The sequence below is a fragment of the Nuphar pumila genome, chromosome 15 (assembly GCF_984573655.1).
Source record: "Nuphar pumila chromosome 15, dmNupPumi1.hap1.1, whole genome shotgun sequence".
Classification (NCBI taxonomy): domain Eukaryota; kingdom Viridiplantae; phylum Streptophyta; class Magnoliopsida; order Nymphaeales; family Nymphaeaceae; genus Nuphar; species Nuphar pumila.
The window spans coordinates 86923239-86941838 of NC_143263.1; the positions used below are offsets into that span (position 1 = coordinate 86923239).

At 37.7% G+C, this 18600-nt stretch overlaps 1 protein-coding gene across 1 annotated transcript; it reads left to right on the forward strand.

Moving 5' to 3' along the window:
- Nucleotides 1-1991: 1991 nt before the first annotated feature.
- On the forward strand, nucleotides 1992-14780 carry LOC149815890 (zinc finger CCCH domain-containing protein 31-like). Its single transcript, XM_089989081.1, has 3 exons — nucleotides 1992-2167; nucleotides 3688-3748; nucleotides 13712-14780. Exons 1-3 carry the CDS (start codon nucleotides 2059-2061, stop codon nucleotides 14472-14474), a joined length of 933 nt encoding a protein of 310 aa, XP_089845207.1. The 5' UTR covers nucleotides 1992-2058; the 3' UTR covers nucleotides 14475-14780.
- Nucleotides 14781-18600: the final 3820 nt, after the last annotated feature.

Consider the following 18600-nt stretch of genomic DNA (forward strand, 5'->3'; position numbering starts at 1 on the left):
GAAACAAAGAGTTCTTCCTGGAGAAGGCCATGAACATCAACCCTCTCACTCTCTCCCCCTTCTCTCTCTACTTCTGTGCACATCCAACAGACGATCCTACATTGTTCCATCGTCATCTTCTTCTTCTTCCTTCTTCGTAAAACACTGTAAAACCCTCTCTCTCTCTAGAGAAGAAATCAAGGGAGGTAAAGGGTTCCTCCTGGAGAAGGCCATGAACACCAACCCTCTCACTCTCTCTCTCTCTACTTATGTGTCTGATTTAGAGGTTTTGTAGTGTCTTCCGCAAATCGCTATAGCGATTCGCAAATCGCTATAGCGATTTGTAGTGTCTTCCGTAAATCGCTATAGCGATTCGCAAATCGCTATAGCGATTTGTAGTGTCTTTCGCAAATCGCTATAGCGATTTGTAGTGTCTTCCGCAAATTAGGACCAACTTGTCAGAGCCATATCTCCCTAACCGGAGGTCATATTCCAAATCCGTAAAAAGTGGTGTCTTCGTTATTGAGTCTAGTTTATTTCTGTAAATTTTTAGCAATTTCTATTGTCATTTCATTCCTCATTTTAACTTCAACGATACATTACAACCACAATCATCAAAAGAAAGATTGCCCAAGCTAAGAGTCACCGTTCTCGCCCTCCTCCTCGACAGCAACCCAGTCGGTGCAGTCGCGTTGAGGATGGCCAGCAGAAGCTCCACCACGTCGTCTTCCTCTCCCTAGCGAGGAGGTCTCAGCGGAGCCGTCGTTCCGGTGACGGGTGTTCATCTCGTTCCGGTGACGGGTGTTCTACGAAATGTAAATCCCCCCTTTTGTAAGGGCAAAAGGCCATGAACACGCTGGGAGGAGCCCTCAGACCCCCCTTCTGTAAGGGTAAAAGCTCTGAATCAGACTCCATAACTCTTCAAGTTGAATGATGCTACCCACACTGGGAGGAGCTCTCAGACCCCCCTTTCTGTAAGGGTAAAAACTCTAAATCAGACTCCACAACTCTTCAAGTTGAATGATGCTACCCACGCTGAGAGGAGCCCCCAGACCCTCTTCCTGTAAGGGTAAAAACTCTGAATCAGGCTCCACACCAGTAAATGTGCAGGTCAGTCGGTGCTTGATGGAGCAATGTATGATCTTCTAATGGATGTGCACAGAAGCAGAAATAGAAGGGAGAGAGAGAGAGAGAGAGTGTGAGAGTTGAATGATGCTACCCACGCTGGGATGAGCCCCCAAACCCTCCTCTTGTAAGGGTAAAAACTTTGAATCAGGCTCCACAACAGTCAATGTGCAGGTCAGTCGGTGCTTGATGGAGCAATGTATGATCTTCTAATGGATGTGCACAGAAGCAGAAATAGAAGGGAGAGAGAGAGTAAGAGGGTTGATGTTCATGGCCTCCTCCAGGAGAGATTTCTTTCTCGGATAATCCTGCAGTGCAGAGACTGGGTCTTAAATAATCATCTTCGGGACACTTAAGTCTTTACAACCACTCCTTTTCAAGAACCGTCATTTTTTTTTGCACTAATGGAGGAGAGGGTACTTAAGTCTTTGCAATCGCATCAAACTCCAACGCTAATTAATGCTGACAAACATGGGGATACGAAACGCACATGCTTACATACGTGGTGCTCTTTGGGACCCCCGATCATGAGATGTAGCTAACTGCCCTGTTGGGGGAACATATAACCTGCTTCGAGGATTCACATTAGATTGTGCAGAGGGGTGACGCTCGTTGGAATCGAACCTTGACAGCCCGTATAGCAGCCACCATGCCAACCCCGTTGAGGCGTGTCATCGTTAAAACTTAAAAGCGTATTTTTGTAAAATTCCCGCACTTCTTTCTCCGTAAGCACCAATCATTTTTCCAATTAATTGGTCGGACTCCAAGGCCTCAATAGAGTATGATTTGATCAGGGATTATGTGTCCTTTGCTGCTTTGCAGTCGCTTTATATATTGTCTTCCCTTCTCTCGTAGCCTCCTTTTTCACGGGCCGAAGTACTCTCTCTCTCTCTCTCTCTCTCTCTCTCTCTGGGCCTGTTTTTGCCTTCTAGGGTTTCTCTCAGCTCGATCACGATGGCGACGGAATCGTTCGGGCCCGCCCGGAAGAAGGTGAAGCAGGACTCCTCCTTAAACGGGAATGGCGGGATCGCCCCTTCCAAGAAATCCAAAGCCTCGCTTCCTGGTGCGTCTCTTTTCTCTCTCATATCCTTTCTTGCTTCTTTTTTCTTTTAGGGTTTTCGTTGTTATCCTGTGCATCTCTGTTTACTGTGGTGGAAATGCTGGATTCGGTTTCCCTATTTTGGTTTTGTAAAATATTCTGGCCCCGTATGGTCGACAGGAGGCAGAACCAGGTTTTTGACAAAAACTCAGTTTTGAAAGTGTTTGGATGACCGAACCTCCCCCAAAAAATCTTGGGTTTCTATACTAAAAATCTGAAAAAAATTATTAAAAATGTCTGACTGGACGGGATGGTACCGAAAGGCCCCCAACTCGGCCATTTTCAGGCCAATGACTGACCAGAAAGACAAAAATACCTTTTTTTATCTTAAATTTGGGAAAACTGCCGGCCCACCCTTATTTCTTTGAAAAGAAAAAAGAAAAAAGCCATTTTCGGCCGACACATTAGCCAGCCAGAGCCATCTCAGCCATTTTCCAGCTGGTGTGGGCATGAAAATAGTCCTTGGGGTGGTGGAGAGGGGCGTCCCCCAGGTTTACACCTGGTGGAAAAAAAGCCCCCCCCCCCTCTCGAGTTTAAGAAGCCTGGTTTTGTGAGGCAAAACCAGGTTTTGTAAACTCATTTGTGTCAACCAAACAAGCACAAGCTAGGTTTTAACCCTAAGACGAGGTTTAACACCCAAATCCTGTTTGTAACCAGGTTTTGGATGTCATCCAAACGGGGCCTTCTAGGGTTTTGATGATCTTTTTTTTAATAGTTTCCTCTCCATCTTGATTTGTTGATTTGTTGAGTTAGATGCTTGTAGGATATTCATTTTCAACTGGTTCCCTCGGTTGGATATGACCGAGTTTTAGATGGTTTGTCTTCTCGGAAATTAGGCTCTACTTTCCTCTATTTTATTTTTTATTTTTTCTTTACTCCCTTTTTCCTTTTCTTATTTGTTGGTAGTATTTCTCATGGGTTCTATTTTTTTTTCTAATTGGGATTGACATTTTAATATGCTTGAACCATGGAACTTGGGTGTTGCTTCTTCTAGATTTTTAGCATCTTGGGTTTTCCTGCATTTGGTGTTTTTTGTGCTCATTTATGTCTTCTATGAGTGACATCTCTACTGCAGATATAAATGTTCTTCTAACATGCTTTTATTGTGGCACCCTGATAAGATCTGACTGGTGCTACTTGGTAAATTAATTATATTTTGATCTTCCTAACGAAAAGGAATTCCCTATGGATATTCTGTTGCATGTGCATTGGCATGATCATTAAATTTAGGAATGCATATTCCTAATGCTAAGGGATGAGTGCCCGTTTCATAATGAAGTCAATCATGTTATATTTAATTAATGGTGATAGCAGTAGTGTAAATTAGTTCCCATTCTTTTTGGATTTAGAAAATACTGCATAATAATCTAAAAAAGTTTCTTTATTAATGATGGAATGCACAATCTTTGAGTTTTTTTGGAGTATCAATATCAAATAATTCAAGGAAATTTAACTGAAAGAACATAACTAATGTTGTGCAACAGAAACGGAGTCCTTTCCAACTGGTATAGTAACCAAATCAAAGCCATGCACCAAGTTTTTCAGGTTCTAATCTAAACCTATCTAAGATAGCTTTTCTACTTACATTGTTTTTATCAGTTTTTAAATATTCAAATGGTATTGAATTTGGATTTACAAGTATTATGGGGAAAGAAGTTATTGGAGCTAATGAATTGGAACTATAAGTTGTTATACAGGTCTTCGCTGCATGTTGATGTCTAATTGAGTTAAGAAAGACAATTGAAAAGAGAATATGGTTCGTTCCCAACATTATGTTTGGATTTAACTACTTCAGCAATCCGTAACTGAAAAAGAAGATATTATTGGAGCTACAAGATTCTTATTGTTATGTGATGCACAATCTGGCTTCACTAACTACATTTAAGTTATCTTCTGCACATCACCTTCACTCTTCTTCAGAATAAAACTCATTGGTGGGTTTGTGCATAGAATTTTGACCAAAATACTTTTTTGCTTATCAGTGGATTCAGCAATTTAGATGCAATTGCACGGAAGAATTTACTTTTATTGGCTTAATCTTATACACTAGTTACAATTTAATGTGTATATGATGCACACAAATTAAACAAAGTATTACAGCAATAAGATTGTAAACCAGCCTTCTTAGGTACATGCTTGTTTCAGTGTATGAAAGTTGTAAACACATTTTCTTTGTCTCTTAATATAAAATTTCTTCTGCTAATCTTTCTTTATTGTATGGTTGTACTTGTTATGTATCTTGTACACATCACATGTGGCGACATGTGCCTGCTTGCATATATGTGTGTGAGAGATGGGATGAGAGGGATGACTTTTTCATGTGCATATAGTGTAGTATGCATAAGTAGATTCAGTTTTTAATGGATTATTTCCTCATTATATTTTATAGGTAGTAGGTATAATACTTTGTGTATTTATGTATGCATGTGTCAATACATATGTGTGTCTATATATATTTTATATGTATGTTACACACATACACACTCTTTTATGATGCATCTATCAATGTATGTACATATTATATGTGTGTATATTTGTCCAACATATCTAAGTCTGTTAATTTTTTTTGGTGTGTATTAATTTGTTATATATAATGTGTATGCGTTTCACACAAAACATGCATGGATGCATACATTTCAAATAAATACATAATGAGTTGTTAGGAGTTAGGAGTTAGGACTTAGGACATATATGAAAAATATTCAAAGTATTCTTAAGAAACATTTTGTGGTATCTTATGTGCCAACAAAATCGGATTTTGTAATATTGATTCTTCTTTCCGATGAAGATGAGATGAGATTTTCAATGATATGTTGTAGAGTATGGATTTAACCTATGTAACCGGGACACGACACTTAGGGTGCCGTACGTATGTTGACATGGGTACTGGTGCCTGTACACGACAAATGTTGTCTCCTATATTATATATTTTCAATATATATATATATATATAGTATATATTTAGCCGTATCCCCGTACCCACATTTTTTGGAATTGGTGTGTCGTACCCTCCGCACCCGCACCCCGGTGACATAGGATTTAACAAATTATAGCATCTACGACTTTCCTATGGCGTTTCAAATAATGACTGATGAAGGCAATTGTTGGAATTTTAAGTATAGTTTTTGTGTTTTGGGAGAAATATGACATTTTATCACTCTAATGCTAAGTCACACGGACTCGGCTAAAAGGTCGACGCACCTGCATCGACACCCCCCGACACGGGTGCATCTTCGGACATGGGGTAGACATGGTCAACACACTGGGGCCAAGTCTGTCCACATTTTGGACTCAGTCAACTTTGACCGAGTCTATTTTTGTCTATTTATTAAAATTAATTTGGACTCAGGTTGGGTTCGAATCCAGACCCGACCCGAATCCAAGACGGTATCACACTCACGAGCTTCTTTATGTGTTATATTTTGGTAAGTTTGTGTTGTTACTTCAATAAAATTACTTTTTTATTTTTGCTTTAAAATTTACAATCTTATTATTGTTATATATATATACATACATATATATATATATACATACATATATATATATATATCCACATTTTGGACTCAGTCAACTTTGACCGAGTCTATTTTTGTCTATTTATTAAAATTAATTTGGACTTGGGTTGGGTTCGGATCCGGACCCGACCTGGATCAAAGACGGTATCACACTCACGAGCTTCTTTATGTGTTATATTTTGGTAAGTTTGTGTTGTTACTTCAATAGAATTACTTTTTTATTTTTGCTTTAAAATTTACAATCTTATTATTGTTATATATATATATATATATATATATATATATATATATATATATATATATATATATATATATATATATATATATATATATATATATATATATATATATATATATATATATATAGCCGTGTCTCCGTGTCCAAATTTTTTGAAATTGCTCCGCACCCATACCCACGCCCATGTGACATAGCTCTAATGTCTTGGAATGACAGGCCTTTCAAAGATTGGGGGACTAATGTTTAATATGTTTGAATTCATGGGTGTTGAGATTCTTTCATTTTTTGTGTGAAGACGACCATTTCGTTGGACTTATTCTAGTGGACTTTTATTGCTAGTCAATTGGATGCTGGAGGTGGTTCCCTAGAAGTAATTCAATTAAAATTGCAATTATAAGAACCATTCACATTGGGTGTTTATCACGTACAATGATAAGACATCATACAAAACAGAGAGCAGGATATTTCATACAGAGAGACGATATATAACTCTGTTCCTAACTGTGTCACATTTATACAGCCTTTTTTATGAAGTTTTCAATATGATTATTATATAAGGAGACACGATACAGGAGCCAAAATGGAATATCCATGTGACACACTTCCTAATTAAGCAAAATTTCTGCAATGATGTTTAGTTTTTTTGCTTGATTGATTATATTCATGGTTGGCTGTATCTGTTAAAGTGTGTGTGTGTGTGTATATATATATATATATAATTATATATATATAAGTAAAACCCATTAAGGGTATTTTAGTCATTTCTCCTTATTGATTAGTTGTGTTCATTAAGGGCACTTTAGGTTTTTATTATTTTTGTAATTGATTCTTTTTATCAAGGGCATTATAGTTCTTATAATACTCTTGAAATAGAGCTGTTGGGAGCACTCTCAACATTTATATTTGTAGCTGTTGGGAGTGGGAGCACTTCCCAATGACTCTTGTTTGCTTTCTTTTGTGTATAAATAGGGGGCTTAACCCCTCTTGTATGGTAAGCTTACTCTCATGCATTGTCTCAATAAAATCCTTATATTTTTTATGTTGTTTCTTATGCCCATAAGTGACATTGTGTTTGTGATTATATTTTGACTCATAAGTGGTCTCCGTTTGTGTATGTTCTTGTCCATAAGAGGTACTTGTTTGTGTTGAACACATTTCATTACGCGGTATCAGAACATTAATGCTCTTGGGTTGTAACTTGTACGTGAAGATCAAAAGGAGATCATGAGATTGGTGGAGCATTGGTTCGTTGCCTCGGAAAGCATGCCATCAAACTTCTTCAAAACATTTCTTATAATCTTCTTCTCTTCTTTTCTCTCTATCTTTTCTCTTCTCCTACTCTTTCTTTTCTTGGTACAATGACCGAAAAAGAAGTGGTTACAATTGTTTCTGTCAATTTTGATGGAAAAAATTGTAATATGTGGGCCATCGCTATGAAAAGAATTTTGGTTAGAAAAGATTTATGGGGCTATGTTGATGACTCCATATCAAAATCTGGAAAAAATGCCTTCCTCAATGGTGAATTAAAGGAAGAATTTTATATGGACCCACTACCTGGATACGAGGTTCCTGTTGGAAAGATGCTTCACTTAAAGGAAAGCCCTTTATGGTTTGAAACAGGCACCTAAAGTCTGATAATGATCGTTTTAGTTCTGTTATGGTAAACTTGAGCTTTACTTCCTGCCATACCGACACTGCTATGTTTATGAAAAAATCTAATGCATGTATTGTTATCCTCCTTCTCTATGTTGACAACATGATCATCACTGGAGGAGACAAACAAAGAGTTAGTTTTATTGAGAATGTTTTAAAATAAAGTTTTGAAATGACTGATTTAGGCTTTCTTTGATGTTTTAGGGATTAAGGTTTCATATTCCGTTCGTGGTTATTTTCTAACACCATAGACATGTCTGAAATTACAGATGAACAAAGGATGTACTTTTGAAGTGATAAATGCAAAAATGAAGATAGATGATGGCACACCTTTGGATGATCCTATTGCTTACTGCCAAATGATTGGGGCCCTCACATACTTGACCATCAATAGACCTGATATCTCACCTGCAGTCCATACTACTAGTCAATTCCAGCATTCCCCTACCACTGAGCACATGAGTGCCGTTATACGTATCATTGAATATTTACAAAATTCTGTTTCTAAGGGGATTGTTTTGTCTTCCTCCTCCCCACCCAAATTAATTGCTTATACTGACTCCGATTGTGGAAGATATCTTAATGATAGACGCTCAATTATCGGTTTATGTGTGTTTGTAGGTGACTCATTGGCGTCTTGGAAATGCAAAAAGCAACAAAAGGTGTCATTGTCATAAACAAAAGTTAAGTATCGTGCCATGACCACTACACAATATATGAAATTGTGTGGTTGAGAAGATTATTGGAAGACATGGGAGTGCATATGCAATAACCCTCACAGTTATGCTGTGACATTTAAAAGCCCCATCTACATAGCTGACAATCACTAGTTTCATGAGCACACCAAATATATTGAAATTTATTGCCACTATATTCGTAGAGAGTACTTGAAGAAGACTGTCATCCTACCTTATGTAGTATCGGAATTTCAGTTGGCTGACTTCTTTACGAAAACTCTTCTCTCCTGTTTCATTTTTTGCTTGACAAACTTTCGATGATTACACTGTAAGTCTGAAGGTGAGTGTTAGCATATATATATACACCTATTGTTTTGCATATATATATATACACATTAATATTCTTGATGTAATAAGTAAAACCCATTAGGGGTATTTAAGTTATTTTTCCTTATGTAATTAGTTGTGTTTATTAGAAGCACTTTAGGTTTTTATTATATTTGTAATTTATTCTTTTTATCAAGAGCATTATAGTCCTTAGCTCTTGAAATAGAGCTCTTGGGAGTGCTCCCAACAACTATATTTCTAGTTGTTGGGAGCACTTCCCAATGACTTCTTTGCTTCCTTTTGTGTATAAATAGGGGGTGTAACCCCTTTTGTATGTTAAGCTTGTTCTCATGCATTGTCTCAATAAAATCCTTATATGTTTTTATGTTGTTTTTCATGCTCATAAGTGATATTGTGTTTGTGATAGAATCTTGACCCATAAGTGGTTTCCATTTGTGTATGCTGTTCTTGCCCATAAGAGGCACTTGTTTGTGTTCACATTTCATTACAATATCTTGGGTAGGGTCATCCAAGTTTTTGGATGTAGGCCCATTTTTTACAACAGGAAAATTTCTCATCCCTATGTTACTTGGATACAGCTGCAGTTATGGGAATATGACCATTTTTTATGAGTTAGGTTCTGCGTGGGAGCTGGTGTTGGAGTGAGTGATGGAAGCGGAGATGAGGATGTAGTTGAAATGGGGGGATGGGAGGCCATGTCCACTCCCATCTCCCAAATCTAGGCTCCCAAACAGTAGCTGTGTTAGGGGATTCAGTGAATATCTATTTCCCGTACTATCTGCCTCTCAAATCTGGGTTCCAAGCAGAGCCTTATAGCAAGTTGAAGATGTCAATAAAGAGATATAATGGAGTGAAGCACATTAATCTCACAAGAACCTTAATTTGTTTTAGTAGGATCATTTGAACTAGAATGAAGCCGATTATGCTTGAAAACAACATAGTATTAACTATTAAGTTGCAGGTTGAAGCCCAAAGTAGATTTTCATTCTATTTGACGATGCAATATAATAATGGAATGTGAATATGAGTTAAGTCTATGCATGATATATTATCCATTTGGTTTTTAAGAGTGTATATAGGAGTCTGTGTGGTTACCGTAACATTTTGTGTTGGGAAGTCATGCATATCGTGATTTAGATTTATGGTTTGGGGTTGAAACTTCATGTTGTGTTGATCTGCTATAACATAAAAAAAGGGAACACTACAAGAAGTTTCAACCCCAAACCATAAAAAAAGGGAAAAAATATGATATTCTTGAGATGTGGAGTGCTCGTGCATTGCTTCTGCTTCTCCTTTGGCCCATGAAGTACGTCGTCAGTTGGATCTGCAGTTGGGAGACATGCAACCATATTTTTGTGTTTATTAAGATCTGTATTTGGTAACCATTACTTAGGCCTGTCTGGCTAACAAGAGGAATGTGTAGAATAGAGAGTATTCCCAAGAACGGGAATTTTCTTGACAGGTTCAGGTTTAGATGGTACTAGATCCATTAGAATGATGACTCATATCTGGTTATTAGTGTTAAAATATATGTATATATATACTTATATATATATTCATATATATAGTATATTTTTTACTCTTTTTTTATTTTCTGTTATTGTCAGGGGTATTTTGTTCCTTTTCTCTGGTAAGAGGATCTGTCCTCTAGGGACAGTCTTTTATTTATTTTATTTTATTTTATTCTTGCTCATTTTCCCGAAAGACCAAGGGCTCTTTGGGCATTCTCTCAAAGAGTCGTTGGGGCTCCCCAACGGTCATTTTTATGACCGTTGGGAGCTCCCAATGACTCCCTGAGAGCTCCCAAAAGCCTCTCTTAGTGGCTGTTTTGTGTATAAATAAGGGTTGAACCCCTCTTGTATAGACCATTGCTTTTTTTAAGCATTTTGTTAATTAGATAGATTGCAATTAATGCCACCTCAACCCAAAAATTTTTAGGAATATTTTTTGAAATAAAGAGTGTTGTTGTTTCAATTATGTGTTGGTGTTTTTTTTGGCCAACCCATTTTGTTGTGGGGTATTTGGACAAGATCTTTGATGAGTGATTCCATTTTCTGTAACACTAACATTGGGTACTTGAAAATTATTTTGAGTTTGAAAGAGTTCTTACACTTTTAATTTCAAGTTTCATTCCATCAATAATAGAAACACAGGTTTTGTATGAAGTTTTAGTGCATTCGGATAATAGGGAATCAAAAGGTGTCATATGAAATGAAGCGCAAGAGTCAAAAATCCTAGAAACTGCAGCACCAGATGTAGATGAGGACGAGTTCTTGAGAAATTGCTGCATAGCTTCTTTAAGATGATGAATTGAATCCTTTAGATCTCCTCCCTTGTTGGTACTTTCATTGCCTTTTTAGTAGCTTCTTCCATTGCAACGGCTTTTCTTCTAAGTTTAGGACATTCGGGCTTAATATGTCTTGGTTCTTGACAAAAATGATACACAACTCTTCTTTTCTCTCTATTGTTTTTCTAGAATTGAGGAGGTTTGTATGGTTGTATATTGTTTCCTAGTCTCGACACGACAAAAACCTCTTCACTTCCTTGGTCATGTTGAGCCTAGTTTCAGCTTGATAGACCTTTCAAAGGGCATCTTCAAGTGAAGTTGCAGTAGTTCTATGAAGCTCAAGCCTTAGCCCATACAAAAAAGTAAATAATTTTTCTTTTTCCAATTGTTTTCTTCTTAATTCTATAGCTGCACCTTCCCACTTTGGTTCCAAAAGTTCAAGTTCATCTCACAAAGGTGAGAGTGTGCCATAGTAGTCTCTCACACTCTTGTCTCCTATTTTGGTGATTCAGACATATTCTTGAAGAAAATATTGCCGTGCCAAGTCTTTTTGTACGAACATATTTTTCAAGAAACTCCAAGCCTCACATGGCTTTTTGAGCTTCACAATGAGTTCCATGCTATTAAGGAACCAAGATGGAATTTGAGCATTCTCGGCCCTCCCAATCCTCAATCTTTTGTTGATATTCAATTAAGGCTTTTTCTTTTTCTTTATCACTTATCCCTTTTGGTGAGTATAAGTTGGGGTTCACAAAGCGTACTACTCATATAACCCCATAATTTCTTTCCTTTTAGATGTTTTTTCATAGCGGCCACCAATATAAGGTAGTTTGAATCATTTAATTGGAACACCATGACCGTCATGGACTCTTTTTCACCCATGTTGAAAAGAGAGAAATCAATGTAAGAAGAACCACCAACCTCAATAGAGGACACAAGCCACGACTCTTCCAAATCCTTTCCAACGAACCCAAATGCATGACCAAGTTGCCAAGAATATAATAGAAGGAAGACCTTGAAGATGAGTGATGGCACACTTCCCAATGCACAAACTGAAGCTCTCACGATCCACCATGTCACGGACTGGTGGTAAAGATGCTAGATATTACAAATAATGTGTTACAAGAGCAATAAAGTAAACACAAACTTCAAGTCCACAGGGATTAAGAGAGATAATACACAAAATGCACTTAAAGTGCTAACACAAGAGCCACAAAGGGCAACACCACATGAAAAATATACACTTTTATTAAGAAGAGCACTTCCAAAAAGGATGATTTACAAGATGGGCTGAAAGCCCTATTTATAGAGAAGTGGGGAGGCCAATATGGCTGTTGGGCCTCCCCAACGGCTAGAAATAGAGCTGTTGGGGAGGTCCCAACGGCTCTATTAACCTATATACAAAAGGTGAAATTATCAAATTACCCTTGATGGTTATTTTGGTTTACAAACAAGGTACACATATATTATATGTACATCTAAGCATGTAAGCATATTTTTGGTGTAATCCTACTGTAATTGGGAACATATTTGTTGTTCTACATGTAGTTCCTAACAGTCATTGCAACTCTCTCATACATGTCATAGATGATTTAAAAATCTATATGGCATCCTATTCCTCTTTAGTGTTGACTAAACTAGATTACTTGGAAGTTTGTCATAAGTTTTTTTTTAATATATTTTAAATCTGTAAAAACCATATGCAAGTTTCTTCTCTTTTCTATATTTTTCTGCGAGCTGCCTTACAGAAAACATCTTCCTAGAAATTGACCTATTATTTTCTCCTGGAGCTTCATAATGTGATTGATATGTTTAATACTCATATAGTTGTAACAATTTTCAGTCACTTTTTCATATATAAGGATCAAAGTACTCTTTCTCCACTCATTTGGCATTGTTCCTGTAGATAAAATATTATTAAACAATTTTGTTTCCCATTGTATCCTAATCTTACCCCTTGACATCTCACATTCAGCAGGTATATTATTTGAACCTTATGCTTTATCTTTACAATGAGGTAGAAATAGTGACAGATTGGTGGAATATTGGCTTATAGAAAGCTATGTAATAAAGTGCAAGACAAGTCCACCACTTTCTCATGCTTGTGATAATCTATTCAAAGTTTTCACCAATGGAGATTACCTTTTTTGGTTGGTTGTGTAATTGTTCCATGTACAGATTTCCTGATAGGCTTTGTTCTTCTGTCGTCCTTTTGGCTGCAGTTATTTCTGGAGCTTGAGCTTGTCTTTTTCTTTCAGTATGTATTTGTTAGATGGCGCAGTTGCACTACTTTCCTTCTATATATTCTTGTCTTTTGTTCTTTTGTAAAATCTAAATTTGTTAGTCTCACGTGTATGAGATGTTCTATGGTTTCTTGAAATACCATGATTTTTCTTGCATTATTCCGTCATTCTTCCATTTCTGTCACAAGCTGCTTTATGTATCATGCTCTTTTTCTTATTCTCATATATTGTTTTAGATAGGTTAAGTTTGTTATATAGTTTTATTTCCTTTGACATAACAGTCCTTGAGAGAGTTCAGCAATACTAGGTTCACATGCATTTGTATTATGCTGATTTTCTTTTTTTCTACATGGATTCAAGTTCACTTTTATTTTTAGTATACTGTTTTTTTATTCAGTATACCACGATATGCTAACGTCATTTTAAGATTTTTCTTTTTCTTATATAAATCAAACCATATTTGCACCACCCTATCCCTTACATCGACTTCAATAAGTGTTGGGTTTCTTATCATGCGTTATGATTCTTACCATGTCTTATGGTGCAGCACTGCGGGTTGCCCTTTTGGAGAATGTTGTCACTTTCTGCACTATGTACCTGGGGGCCTCAGTGTTGTGGCTCAGATGATGAACCTAAATAATAGTGTCACTCCTGCTGCGAGGAAACAGCCAGGCTCTACCATTTCTTCAGACATACCGTCAGCTCCTGCTGGTGTGAAGACCCGCATCTGCAACAAGTATAACACTGCAGAGGGATGCAGGTTTGGGGATCAGTGCCATTTTGCCCATGGTGAGAGGGAGCTGGGAAAGCCGATAGCACCTGGAATGGACCACCAGTTTGGTGCTGCTGCTGGCAGCAGGTTGGCTGGAAGACTTGAACCATCGATCCCTCCAGCTGCCAGCTTTGGAGCATCTGCCACTGCAAAGATAAGTGTTGATGCGTCTCTTGCTGGTGCCATCATCGGTAAAGGTGGAGTCAATTCTAAGCAGATATCCCGTGTCACAGGTGCAAAGCTCTCAATCAGGGATCATGAGATCGATCCCAACCTGAGGAATATCGAGCTGGAGGGGAGTTTTGATCAGATCAAACATGCGAGCACCTTGGTTCGAGAACTCATTGTTAGTGTCAGTACTGTCGGTGCAGTGAAGAACCCCAGTGGACCAGGTCCGACTGGCCCTGGACCTGCCAGCAACTACAAGACTAAGCTCTGTGAGAACTACGGCAAGGGTTCATGCACATTTGCAGATAGGTGTCACTTTGCACACGGGGCAGCAGAGTTACAAGCTATAGGACTGCGACATCAGGTTTAGGCTGGAATGCTGTTTAGCATTAGTTCTTCATTCGGCTTCTCCCAAACGAGTCATCTTTGGATTCTCATTATTCTGGATCACTTAGTGGTGGTGGAAGCGCAATGAAGCAGGGTTTTGTTTATTGTTTGCAACTGTTGTGACTTTATTAAGCGCTCTGTGAAAAGGGTGCTTTTCGGCTTTGCTTTTTATAAGAGTTCACCTGGTATTAACTAGAGAATGCAGTACTAGTAACCAGTATAGAATGTTTGGTACACGAATCTTTTCACCAGTAGTTTGTAGTAAATGATGCCTCTTTCTTCGGTTCTATGCGAACGTAATGTTCAGGTTAGTTTTGTGTTTTATGTGATGTGGATATCTTCAGATGCATAATTTGGTGGTACGGCTGCAGTGACATGGTTCAGAGTGAGCGAGATCATAGGCCCACTTCTAAACTTCCGAGAGTATGATGCTTCTGATTTTTTATTTTTTGATTTATGACACGAAGAAACTGCCTCCTTGGATGGAAACCTAGTTGTGCTGGACTTAGCCAGCTGTATGTATGATCACTGTCCGAGGGCGCACCCTCGCCCCTAGGGAGTCCCCTTGCTTTGGCTAATGCAAGGGGAGCCAGGCCCATAGTGAGCTATGACTTGTCCAGCAGCCTAGGTAAGCTATGATGCTTCTGATTCGTTTGGGTAGTGTGCAGGTTATGTCTTGTAAAAAAAAAAACTACTAACTCACTGGAAATTTAATTTGTGCTATTTACAATATCATGCCCTGTTTTCTTTTACCAAACTCAAATTTATGGCTAGGCCAGGTTATAATTAAAAAAAAAATGCATATATTTATTTACGTTTATTCAAATTCATATCCATGGGAACTATCTTGTTAACCGTGGTTAATAATTAATAAGCTTTAAACTATTTCACAATTACCTCTCTCTCTCTCTCTTGGTATCTAACCGACCATGAATGAGAAGGTTGAAAAATTTATCTGCACACATCTGCCATGTCACAAGGACACCACTTTGGCCACGTGACTCAGACACCGATAAGTATGGCATTATTTTAATATTTTATTACATTTTAATTTTATCTCAATAAAAAAGCTACTCTTAAAAGGTATTTTGCAACGCTTGACCATGAGTGGTGGCATTTTGCACAAGGCTACTTAGAATTAACTGTGGTGGTCACCTTCATAGTGCCTTTAAAGGACAATCACAAAGACAAGGCTTAGAAAATCTTCTCTTCTGGCACCATATACTTCCCTGCATGTTCGAGGCAACAAGATCATCCAGTTGGAGAAGAATATATGTCATGTGATTGCTTAAAGACAGATTTCTTTTCAATGAGAAGAATTCATTAAAAGAAAGAGACAAAGTAGTATAGCGACTTAATCATCACTTGTGATAAACAAATCACATAGTAAGAATGAGGTTCGATTGACCAATACGTCTGTCCCCCCCCCCCTACCAAGAGAGATCAAGACCTGGCCATTTAAGGGAAAGATGTTCACAACCCCCATTCTCAGTGTGCTAGGATCAGGTGCAATCACATTGCACAATTGCAGGGGGCCGCTGCACCTGATCACCATCCATCTGTTGTTGGTTCCCACTCTGACAGGTTCTACAATGGGAAATGGAGGGTGATCAGGTGTAGCGGCACATTGCATTTGTGCACTGTGATTGCACCTGATCCTGCCTCATTCTCAGTATATCAACAGCCTGCTAACCGAGATTGATTCAAAGAGAATCTCCTTATCATGAAGGTAGACTAACAACAGAAAACCTCTTTAATAAAAATGAACCAACCCTGCAGCAATAGAGAAACTAATCAGTGTAGCTACAGAATTGAGCCACAGTTCTTAGAAAATTCTCGACGGAATTGAACCAAATGCTGAATGCAATGATGAGGAAAATTAGATAGCTCCCACAAACCTGAACTAAGCTGTTAAAAGGGCCATTCACACTACAGAGAACCCCCACCCTCCCAGTGCCTAACTATCAAATGCCCCCACTAAGCCATTTATACTAAGTTGGAACTTGGTGGAAATGGTCTCACTAAAAATTGAATGTGAATAAAAATTTTAGTGTCACGCCAACAATTTGGACAAGAAGCTAATCAAACCTATCTAGATAAAGAATTTATGGAACACGAAGGAGGATGAATTAACATATCTTTTAAATTTCTCGCAGAAAAATATATAGAACATCTTAAATACATCACTCATTTACCAAATTAACTTGTCTTTATTATTTCTTTTGTGATATGAATATGCCTGAAATTTAATCTAGCAAATGCGTAGGAAAGAATATTGCCAGCTATCGTGCATTGGAAGGCCTCAGTTTGAAATAATATAATTGACCTTCTATTTTATCATTAAAATATAGATCTTCAAAGAAAAATAATGGAAAACCCATAAAATTCAGAAAAAAATAGAAAGAGAAAAATCATACTTAGAAACAAGCTATCAAACCACACAAGTTTATATGGTTCTTTCACAATTAAAAGATTCTCGATACACGTGTACATTTTATTTTATTGATAATCTTGTTATTGAGAATCAAGGTAATAGTTAGTCTTGTTATCGATATCAAGGTGTTATCAATACTCAAGGAAATGGAAATGGTTAGCCTTGCTATATCGATAATCTTGTCATCGATAATCAAGGAATGGCGTTAAATGGTTAGACCTTATCGATAATCAAGGAATATTGTTATATAGTTAGACCTGTTATCGACAATTAAGGTGACTTGAAAATCCTTTTATTTTTTTAGTTGTGTAATATATATTGTACCACACTGCTAATTTCGTGGGTTCAATAATTCAATAACATTCTTCTCATATTCTCGATTCTATTTTCTTACATAGTATTAGAGCACTCATGCGACACCTCAGTGTGATGGATAACAGAATTGAAAGCGCATCAAGCCAGAATCTTGAAGAAATGGAGAGCTCATTTTTTCTCCACCACTCAGACAACCTTGATATGGCGATAGTATCACAACCATTAATCGACGACAACTATACCAGATGGTGTCGTGCCATGATTATGACACTATCTGCAAAAAACAAGTTTGGATTTGTAGATGGATCCATCGCAAAACCAACTTCTCATGCAAAATCTGTTGCAGCCTGGGAACAATGCAACAAATGGTACTATCATGGCTACTCAACTCGTTGCATCCAGATCTATCCTCAAGTGTTATCTATGCTGAAACTGTTACTGGAGTATGGGCCGAACTTTGCGAGCGATTATTTCAATTGAATGCTCCGTACATATATCAAATTCAACAAGAAATCATAAATCTCAAGCAAATGCAAACCTCTGTAGTAGCCTACTACACAAATATGAAGGGTTTGTGGGACGAGTTGTCCACATATATGACCAATCCACAGTATACATGCAGAACCGCAAAGGCCATTCATGAACAATAAAACCAGGACAAACTTATGCAATTTCTAATGAGACTGAATGAGAGCTACAATGCCATAAGAAGCCAATTGCTCTTGATAACACTATTGCCAAACATATTTAAAGCCTTCACACTACTTATACAAGAAGAGAGACAGCGTGATCTTAGGGTCACAACTAATCAAGAACCAATGGTGGCAATCACAAATAGATCCAATGCTCAGATCAACACAGATCTAAATAAAAATTGGCAAAATCGCGTTTGTCCAAAATGTGATCACTACGAAAAACTCAATCATGTGAAGGCTAAATGCTTTCACCTCCACAGGTTTCTGAATCGACCTGGTACACCCTCTAATGCTCATCAATGGAGTCAGACCATCCCCAATCATGCAACTTTCGAAGGTAACAAGTCAATGTCAGTCCAAAGCCCCTAAAGACTTACTCAGGAACAACTTAACCAAATACTAGCTGCGATAAATTTAGGTAATCTCAAACCAGCACCTACGGTCAACCTAATAGGTAATCTTGATGCCCCTTTTGTTTATTCTACATCACTCAAAAATTGAATCATAGACACGGGTGCGACAGACCATATTACTAATTTCTTGTCAAATCTAATGCTTCCAAAGCCCAGCGTTTTTTCTTCTATTGGATTGCCAAACGGATCTTTTACACATATGACTCACATGGGTAGTGTTCGATTGACGCCAAAAATTTCTTCTCTCAAATG